General features: G+C 42.0%; 1 protein-coding gene across 2 annotated transcripts; it reads left to right on the forward strand.

The window, feature by feature from the left end:
* Positions 1 to 6: 6 nt before the first annotated feature.
* On the forward strand, positions 7 to 9,689 carry LOC103619157 (glutathione S-transferase). Of its 2 annotated transcripts, none has more exons than XM_017739246.1 (7): positions 7 to 92; positions 3,023 to 3,129; positions 4,516 to 4,567; positions 4,784 to 4,916; positions 5,484 to 5,625; positions 8,463 to 8,594; positions 9,348 to 9,689. In XM_017739246.1, the coding sequence occupies exons 2-7, from the start codon at positions 3,043 to 3,045 to the stop codon at positions 9,468 to 9,470; spliced, it is 669 nt and encodes a 222-aa protein (XP_017594735.1). In that variant the 5' UTR covers positions 7 to 92; positions 3,023 to 3,042; the 3' UTR covers positions 9,471 to 9,689. The 2 variants fall into 2 exon arrangements, with proteins under 2 accessions (XP_017594735.1, XP_008635871.1); XM_008637649.2 differs by lacking the exon at positions 7 to 92 and adding an exon at positions 1,584 to 2,374.
* The last annotated feature ends 367 nt before the right edge of the window (positions 9,690 to 10,056 follow it).

Consider the following 10,056-nt stretch of genomic DNA (forward strand, 5'->3'; position numbering starts at 1 on the left):
GCTAGCCCTCGGAACGTCGTGCCGTGCTGCTCCAGGGAGTTTGTCCAGGGGTTATTCCCCAGCCTCTCTCCGGCAGCAGGGACTCAGGCCGGGTGAGTGGGCACAGAGGAGGGTTGTGTTTGGCTCTGGGTAGGATCAGCGGTGAAGCTGAAGAGGAACTGCTCTTTGGAGTGCAAATTTTGCAATCTCTGGGGGCACTTCACCTTTCCCCTCGTCCGGACACTCCTCCTAGCCCGGGCGGTGGAAGGAAGCGTTCCGGATCCAGACTTGGCCCGAGCCCCAGTGGAAAGCAGCCGCTGGTGAGCAGCAGCTGCAGCCTTAAGGTGGTCCGGAGGCCGAGCCGGGCGGTGCAGCGCGGTGCTGCTGCGAGGTAGAACAGCCCCGTGCGGGACGGGTCCGAGCAACAGAGCGTTGCAGAGAACTGCTGTGAGGCCCATATCCAATTAGGAAGAAAGTTTAAGATCTTGGATCAGGTTGTGAGCTCGCTGCTAAATTAATTTACTTATTTCTCACTGAAAGGCTGGTGCCTGAATTGTTTTGTACAAAACAACGTGGGGAGTTTTTAATGCAGCGATCGCAGCACTAGCTGTCTCTCTGACGCCTGCGTGGCTGTGGTCCAAGGAAGGTCTGATGCACTAAAACATCAAGAAAGTTTGTGATTAATTTTCAGGTCCATTATTGCTATTCAAGAAAGACAATTTACCAATTTTGTGACTCTTTTAAAATGACTCCTCACTATTTACAAAGGGATATTCATTACAGAGCCATAACAGGGTCACCAAAATACTCTGCAGCCCTATGTAGGTATTCAGCCTAAACCCCAAATTCAGACCTTTAGCAGTGCATTCCTGGGAAGATATTCACGGCTGTTTTGAGTGGAACACTGAGTTGAGACTGGCTCTGGGTGGGTTGAATTTTATCAGCTCCAGCTCTGCTTTGAGGAGAGGTCAAGGAAGTTTGCGCCTTCTGCTTATGCTGGTATTACCGCAGGCCTGGGCCTTAGGGTATATCACCGTGTCCCGCAGCCATAGGGAGGAGGAGGGGAGAAGATCCAGCAGGCAGGAATTGTGCAGCAAGATTGATTTATTTAATTATTTTACAAACTCTTTTATAGACTTTTTTCTTCATAGTCTAATTGGACCAAGGATCAGCCACCCCTTGGGGTGATTGGCTAAAATCCTAAAACATCCATTGTCAAAATATTTTTCTACTATACCATAAACAAGACTTCTCAAGGTTGCAGGTGGCTTGGTTGTTTACATACTCTGCTACCCCTTCTGTGAGAGAGAAAAGTTTCTCATGGACTTAGAAAATAGCAAGAAAATCCTCACTAGCAGCATTTTTGTATCTGCAATGCTAGCCTGTCCTTATAGTGTATTTCCCAGCCTTGATCCCATGTGCTGGAGGTTAGAGTGTTTGTCCAGTCTGTGAGGGTTCTAGTGCTGTTCTTTGATGGAGTTGAGACCTACTTTTTGAGCATCAGGGAATGAAGTATTTCTGAAGTATAGAAGATCAGGAGCTCTCTTACTTGGTATAGTGTAAGTCATACATGGGAAGTAGAAATGAAGTGTAGGTCATGGTCTTACGTGTGTAGGGCCTGGTAAGGAAGCTGTGCTAAGTCACTTCTCTGAGTGCCTTGTTGCTCTTCAGGGGTCAGGAATCTAGCTGGGCATCCAGCAGTGCTAGATTAGATGCCAGCTCCAGTCAAGACATAATCTATTGACAAGCACATCTTTTTGTATCAGGAGAACTTTGCTACTAGAGACTGAGGTGTCTGGGGACACGGCCAGGGCTAGGTGGAAGCTGAGCAGTGGTTTTGAAGACCTGCATTTTGGATGGGGGCACCTGTTTCTCCTGTGAGTTCAGTTCCTAACAGAGTGATGGCTGTTTGCTGTGGAGCCTGTTGAAGATAGCACCCAACACAAAGGACTTAAGTAGAGAGGGCCAAGGATGCAATCTCCCATGTCACTGTTCTATTTGTTTGTGCCTCTTTATTGATTGGGATTATGGCCAACACTTTGACTTTGTGGCTCAGCTATGTAATGTGAAGTCAATGCAAGCATAAATAAGCCTGCCTGTGAACAGATAAACCCTTATCTTAACAAAGAAGCATTCTGTTAGTCTGTGACTCTGTCTTCTCATGAAATCTGCTTCATTCTTCTGTGACCCATTAGTGATAAGAGTACAGCGTTAGCTTTGTTTCCAGCATCAGGCAAGCTCACATCAGCTGCCAGTGTCATACAGTGGCATGTGACTGCACATAGTAGGGAAATTTGAAAGGACAAAGTGTTTCATCCCAGTGCTATCATCTGATGGGCTGACTTGAGCCCCCTGCTGCTGAGGGCATTGCCCACGCCTTATCTGCGCAACAGAGGTCAGTTCCATTCATTTGGTTTTGATTTTAAAGTTAAGTTTTCAGGGCAGAAAGAACATAAATCCCTCTTATGGTTTGATTGTAGCAGAGCTAGCTAAATAGGGAACACAGTAGGCCTGGTGAAATATGTTGCTTTTAAAAGCATATTTGTAAAGGCACAGGAGCACCGGGCTCTGAATTGTCATGAGAAAGGTGAAAATAGTGCTGGTGTCACTAGTTTGGTGTTCTTTGGAGGCCATTCATTTGATAGAGTACATTTTTCAGGTATGGTATGACATGTCACAAAGCCCAACACCTACTGAAGAGATTGCATCACTGCAAGGTTAAAAATGTATTAATTCAGGAATACCCTACAGTTCTGCTTTGGTTGTAAAACACCAGTAAGCTGTTAAAATGACATTAATATATGATTTAGGAGATGTTTATTGTCATGATGTGGTTGAATGGCTGCATGTTCTGATAGTGTGTAGTTTTTCTTTTATTCCATTACTCCACAGGAAACTTGGCTGCATCAAGCACAAGTGTGTAGGACTTGGTTGTTCTTCTACTTCCACATTCATCCAACTGTATTTAGTAGTTTGGAGTGGGACATTCAAAATGCTAATTTAAAGCATGCTTCCTATAAGATCATCACCTTGATTTTATCAGGAAACAAGAACTCTGACATCATGGCGGGGAAACCCAAGCTGCACTACACCAAGGGAAGGGGGAAGATGGAATCAATCCGATGGCTGTTAGCAGCAGCTGGAGTTGAGGTTTGTACCTTTTTTTTATAAAGTGATTTGTGATTAAAACAGGTATTCTCTGGAAAGGTTTCCCAATTGCATCTGTGCTTAGGGATATGCACATCATCATATATTGTGATGCAGAATGCTTAGATTGAGTGATACACGCCTGTGTTGTATTTCATGTATTCCTTGAGCAATAGTTGTACAGTAAAGAGATTTTAACATACAAAGAGAATTGATGGGTGTCATTTTTGAAACATACTTTAAACTGAGTAAATTGTTGCTACAGACAAAACTGTGGCTTTTTTCAATGCTCATAACTTCCCTGTATCTCATGAGTCTTCTCCACTGAAACATCATGCATGCCACATGAAAACTTTTGAACATTCTCTCCAAACAAAGTGCCTTTTGTTCTTTGGGTCAGGACCTGAGTAGGATAAATCAGCAGATCTGCCCCAAAGGCAGTGTTAGAGGATCTATTTAGATTCACATCAGGTGAAGACCATCCTAAGGCATCTTAATTTCTACAATAAGTTTTTGTTTGAATATGGTTTTTTGAAACTATTTATACTCTGTTGGAAATAAAAGGCTTTTTTAATGGTGCTCACTTGAGAATGTTGCTGACAGAAAATTTCCAGAGCATGAGTGCTGAGGAAACTAAGATCTTGTCCTCATTCAAATGTCCTCATTTAAAAAAAAAAAAAAATCCAGTGGATTAAAGAGGGAGATAAATGCTGTGTAAGAAAGGCACAATTTACAGAAAGTTTCTCAATATTTCATGTGGCATCAGCTGCTTTTTAAGTGAATGATTTGGTGTTTGTTAATGGTTCATGCAGGCAAGTAGTCTGGTCTTTATAATGAGGAAGTTCTTTCTGGAGCATAATGCATTGTACAGTCCTGTAGGGTTGGGGACACCATAGTCTTGGGTTATTTGCTGGAACAGAGATGAAGTAGGGGGTCTGTTAAGGAAACTTTCCTGTCTGACCATCCAGGAGCCTCTCCATCAGTCTTTAAATCGTGGTGCAACAACAGAGTAACAGCTCGAGCTGATGCCTGGGGAAGGACCCGGAACAAAGGAAACCCCAGATCTTTTATACCCTTACAGTCTAAGTGAAGGCTTGGGGTCATCGGCTCCTGCTGTGTCTCACCTGGCCAGTGCCACAGGTCCCCGCGCCCTTTGTTGTGCAAAGGGAGGCAGTTCCCAGCTCTTGCCTTGGGCTCCCAGAACTCCACGAGCAGCTGGAACTGCTGCTGCTCACCCAGCTACTGGCACTGAATGGATTCCTCCACAGGGTCAACACAATGAGAAGAGTATGGACAATAGTGTGGAGAGGTGGACTCTAACTGCCAGACATCCTTCCACTTCTCCACTGCCTTTGGAGTGACACAGTGCTTTCTGTTGTTGCTTTTCAGTTTGAGGAAGAATTCATAGAAACAAAAGAAGACTTAGAAAAATTGCGCAGTGGTGAGTCTGTAAACTGTACTCTAAACATAAATTCACACGAATATAACAAAAAAACAACAGGTGGTATTTTTTTGAAGACCTGCAATATAATGTGACCTGTAAAGAAGAGCTGCTTCCTTGTAGATGCTTTCATCCCTGAGAATCAGAAATGTCCTGGTCTCTTACCACATCTCTTCCTTCAGCAGCCTGAGTAGCTTGCTCCTTTTTCTTCCGTAGATGGAGTCCTGCTGTTTCAGCAGGTGCCCATGGTGGAGATCGATGGGATGAGGATGGTGCAGACCAGAGCCATCCTCAGCTACATTGCAGCAAAGTACAACCTCTATGGGAAGGACCTGAAGGAGAGAGCCTGGTATGGTAACAGTGCACCACTTACTAACACTCCTTTGTGATTGTTAATATTTACAGAGAGAATGTTGCTGTGAAGTATCTGCATGTAAAGGTGATGATGCCTAACAGACTGTCACTTACTATTGAGGGTTTATTTTGTGAGAATGGAAGGACAGCTCCAGAGATTGTGGAGATTATTTTGGGCTGGCAACTGGTAGCCAGCATCCTCTCATGATTAGACCTCAAAATTATTTTTTTTTTCCTAATGTGGTTTGCATATGCAGTCTTTCCTCCCACAGCATAAACGAATAGATTATCAGTGGAAAACAGCATGAATTCCACTTTAAATACATTAATTTCAGCCTTTTATCTTGCTTATTGCATACACTGTGAGCCTATTTTAAAATTTGTGATTTGAAAAAAACTGGAAGTTGTCTCAAAGTGGAAGAACCAAGAAAATAAACCAGTGCCTTACGTTACATCCACTAATAAGCATTTTATTCAGTGATCACTTCAGCACTGTGTTTCAGGAAAATAATCAAAATGGAAAGTTTGAATGATATATATTGAACAAAAATATTTGTTTCAGGATTGATATGTATGTGGAGGGAACTACAGACCTAATGGGAATGATCATGTATCTCCCTTTTCAACCAGCTGATACAAAAGAAAAGAATCTTGCCTTAATCATTGAACGAGCTACAACCAGGTACTTTCCTGTTTATGAAAAGGTAAGTGGCAAATCACCAGTAGTTCACAAAGAGAGAGTTCCAGGCTCCCCCTCATACCCCACTCCCCTGTCCTCCCCACACATGTACTTTCTAGAAGGCAAGTGACAGTACAGCTCTAGAAATGTATGATGGAGCCAGTATTCAGCAATGTGAGAAGAGGGCAACAAAATAATTTTCAGCTGGTTTCAGTACTGGGTCTCTTTGCTGTACTTCTTTTCTTAGTGGCTGATGGCTCCCACCATTTTGCATAAATGCACCATTTCTGTACTTGTGCCAGCCTTCAGTACTTACTGCCTGGAAGTGTAATGTGTTGTCATAGAATTGTTAAGGTTGGAAAAGACCTTCTAAGATGATCAAGTCCAGTTGTCAACCCAGCACCATGATCATATTCACCATTAAACTGTGTGCTCCTGTGACATATCCACATGTTTCTTGAACACTTTCAGGGACGGTGAGTCCACCAGTTCCCTGGACTGTGTGCTTTACAACCCTTTACGTGAATAAAAATTTCCTAAGATCTAATCTAAACCTCCCCTGGTGCAACTTGAGTCCATTTTCTCCTGTCCTATCACTGGTTACCCCAGAGAAGAGGCTGACCCCCACCTCACTACAACCTCCTTTCAGGGTGTTGTAGAGAGCAATAAGGTCTCCCACTCAGCCTCCTTTATTCTTGCTATTCAGAGTTAAATATATTTGTGCTTTACAGCTAAGGATCCAATTATATGATCTTCCTTAAATCCATTGCTTAAATGTATTATACTTAGAGACTATGATTGTTGTTCTCTGAGTTGCTACGTGGCATCCTTAGGTGTGCACAGAGAGGCTCTGCAAACAGGATACATGTAGCTTAGAAAGCATAAAGCAATTATTTACTGGCTAGCATGCACTAAGGAGTTAGCCTGAGCTGTGAGGGAAGGCATTGGTATGCTTGCCATCCCCTTAGAGCACATGAAGAGGCTTTCTTGGCTAGGGAAGAGTAGGTCAGGAGGGGATGGATTGTTCTTTTCTTCTCTCTGGAACATTGCCTGGATGTTATTGAACTGCCATTTTCTACCAATTTGCTGTTTGTTCTGTTGTTTTATTTTTCCTGTAAGGATAGTTTAATTTTTTAATGTGTTAAAATTTTCCTGTTTGAATTGAGCCAGCTGTGACCCTCATGTCATGAGTTTGCTTCTGTTTGTAAGTCTTCCTCTTGTGCCATATGTGGTTGTGCTGTACAGACCTTCTCACAGTGCTTTTTCAGGGCATAGTGGTCTCCTCAGAAATCTGCCAAGGGTACAAAGCTGTGTTGTTTCAGAGCTGAGCTGGGTTTCCAGCTTGAATCCCTGGTTACCAGGCAGCTGAAGTCCAGGACTTGATGCAATTTCATGTCCTTCCACTTTATTAGAGCCTTAAATTGCACAAACAAAACCCACAGAGGCTGCCCTGTAAAATAATGATGTAAATTACATAATCCAGCACTTCTGTAAGCAGAGTTCCCATCTATCCACTGCCATAGCAAGGGAGAGCTGTGCTGAGAGATATTGATTACTCACATCAATGTCTCAAAGACTAGAAGTCTGGTAAGTATTTTCAGTTATTAAACAATAAAAAATAATGCACCAAAATTCTCTTAAGTGTGTGTCTAGGTGGCATAAACTCCTGTTGTGATATGTTTTAGTGTGTATGCTCCCTGTAGGAGAGTCTTTAAAGTAATCCTTGTTTGCATGTGGTAAAGACACAGCTAAACTTTTCCATGATTTTAGCCTAGTTAATTTTGTTAGAATGGTTAATAGTTTTCTTTCTGTACCAGCTGTTTAAGATGTCCATTGATTCAGCTTATCAGGGTTTGCAGTCTATGTGTTACTCATTCAGCAAGCTGACAGGAAACATCCCTAGCTGTGAGTGTTCACTTTAAACCCTCGGCAGCCAGATAGAGCAGCAGAAGGCAGTGTAAAGCCCTGCAGGCAATCAGATTCTGATGCTGTTTGGGAGTTTTTATACAGGTCAGATAAACAAGCTGTGGTGGACCCTGCTGGAGCAGTGTAGGAAATAACTACGTGAAGGTATTAGCTGTGACTCTGCCGGTGATTGCTGCCTCTATGGTAAAATTGGCAGATGGGCCTGGAGAAGCACTTGCCTTCCAAAGTCACAGACCGATGTCTTACTGCAATTTGTTACTTGTTTAAGAGTAGCCTTAGTGTGACTTAGGCACAGACACGCCCTTCTCTAGCTCCTGACAGGAGGGTGACAGTCTTCAGGACAGAGAGGTATAGTTAAGACAGATAGTCTTCAGCTGGAGAGCTAGTAACTGCTCTGAAGCTGTGCTGAAATGTTCACCTCAGCTTGTCTACTACAGCTGTTAGCAGCTTTGGCAGGCTGTGATTTCTGCATCAGCAGTTTGCCACAAAGGAATCCTTCCTTATAAGATAAAGGGTAAGAAGGCTGTATTCCTTCATCCTGGACCTATTTCAAACTGTAATCAGCACTCTCAAATTTTGCTGAAACAACTTAACCTTTTTCTTAAAAATTCGAGGTGTGCTTACACATAAACTGGCCTGACTACTTCTTCCAATTACTTTAGTCCTGTTTGTGTGATTAAGTCTTTCTTACGGTACTGGACTTGCTATACAGCTACCTGGTGCAGTAGGTTAGAGTGAGAGATAGGATCATGCACACTGAAACATGAATTCTGATTTAATTTTTTTGTTTAAAGAATATTTATAACTTTCTAACTTCATAGGTTCTTGCATGGCTTTGCTCTGCTGTATTTTTTTAGAAATCTGTCTGCAGTGAAATACCTAGATAAAATTGTTACATCCCATGTGACTTCTTAAAAATTTGTTCATATTTTATAGGCCTTAAAAGATCATGGACAGGATTATCTTGTTGGCAACAAATTAAGCTGGGCAGATGTCCATTTGCTGGAAGCCATTTTAATGGTAGAAGAATGTAAGCCTGATGCACTGTCTGCATTCCCTCTGCTACAGGTTAGTAATCATCTGGTCTCAATAGGAAAGGTAACAAACAAATTTCACTGACTGTTGTTAAAAGTTAATTGGTGTTTACATCTTTTGAGCCATTGTACTGACATTTCTCTGGTCTGTTTGACTACAAAAACCTGCACTCAGTGCACTGCCTTGCCCCAGAGCTGCTGGGAACTCACCTTTCTCCCGCTCTACTTTTTCCAGCTGTTCTCAGCTGCCAGCAATTCACTCACTAGTGCTACCAATTTGGTTCTTTAACTGCTACTTTCATGTCTTCAAACACAGCAACAAGCATCAGGAAGGGAAGTCAGTGGCCTGGTGTGTCTGCAGTTCCTGTCCTTTTCTTTTTGCCAGCAAAATTAAATTTTTAAGAGATCATATAAAAAGAGCAGTTAAGTTTTGTATGTCTTGACTTCTGTAGTGCTTTGCACTGAGGTATTCCTGTCCTTGCCTTTTTTTTTCTCAAATATATCTGCAGGACTTGGATTCAGGATATGGGTTTTTGTTTTTTCTTTTTTTCCTTCCACTTTTTACTAGATGAATCTTAACTCTTTAATATTAATTTCTCCCATTCCCATCTGGGAAACTAAGGTAAACTTCATTGCACCAGCATTATAGATCAGAAAAAGCTACTACCTTTCTCTGTTTAATAAAGTATGTCTGACAAGTAAAAATCCAAGTCACCTGATCTTTAAACTATGAAGGATGGAATTATAATTTCCTTACTTTCACTGGCTTTACTGTTGCTTTTTACAGGCTTTTAAAGGAAGAATCAGCAACATTCCAACAATCAAAAAATTCTTGCAGCCTGGCAGCCAGAGGAAGCCACCAACAGATGAGAAGCTTGTTGCTGTTGTGAGGAAAATATTCAATATCTAATCTGATGAAGATAACCCAACCGTAGTATATTACCAGAGCTTGCTTTGTAAGGTTAAATTGCATAGATTTGCTGTGTAACTTGCATCATATGGTCAGTGTTGAAACAATACCCTGTGAATACACTTTTAAATTAGAGTAAAAGGCTGATTTGGACCTGTTGAGTCCAGAAAGCAGTATTTCATGAAGTCGTTATATGAAATAAAAAATGCTCATACTTTGTGTGTGTTTGATTACTGTGCATGCCTGGTAGGGTAAAATGTTTCAGCTGTAGCTTCCGGAGTACTGTAGAAAGCCACATGATCCCCAACCCCCTTTTTATAAACTGCAATAGAGAGGAACCACACCATGAAAATTGAGAAGTCATTTAAATTCAGGGCTAAAATCTTTTGGGTTGGTTCTCTAGATGGTCTCCTAGAAAGTTCACTGTCGTCCCCCACCCTCCCCACTGTATTTCACTGCATTTCACTGCTGTCTCTCTGCTTACAGCTACAATTTAAAAATTGAGTAAATAAAACCTTTAAAAATAAAATCAAAACTCATGATCCTTTTAAGTTTAGGGGCAGAAGTAAGAAACTTTTCTAATCCC

This window comes from Corvus brachyrhynchos, unplaced genomic scaffold (genome assembly GCF_000691975.1).
Source record: "Corvus brachyrhynchos isolate BGI_N302 unplaced genomic scaffold, ASM69197v1 scaffold136, whole genome shotgun sequence".
Taxonomy (NCBI): Eukaryota; Metazoa; Chordata; class Aves; order Passeriformes; family Corvidae; genus Corvus; species Corvus brachyrhynchos.

Excerpts from the sequence above, each read along its gene's own strand:
- LOC103619157 (XM_017739246.1), top strand. The coding sequence starts at position 3,043 with ATGGCGGGGAAACCCAAGCTGCACTACACCAAGGGAAGGGGGAAGATG. Across the intron at positions 3,130-4,515 it reads TAGCAGCAGCTGGAGTTGAG|TTTGAGGAAGAATTCATAGA; the intron begins GTTTGTACCTTT and ends GTTGCTTTTCAG. Across the intron at positions 8,595-9,347 it reads CTGCATTCCCTCTGCTACAG|GCTTTTAAAGGAAGAATCAG; the intron begins GTTAGTAATCAT and ends TGCTTTTTACAG.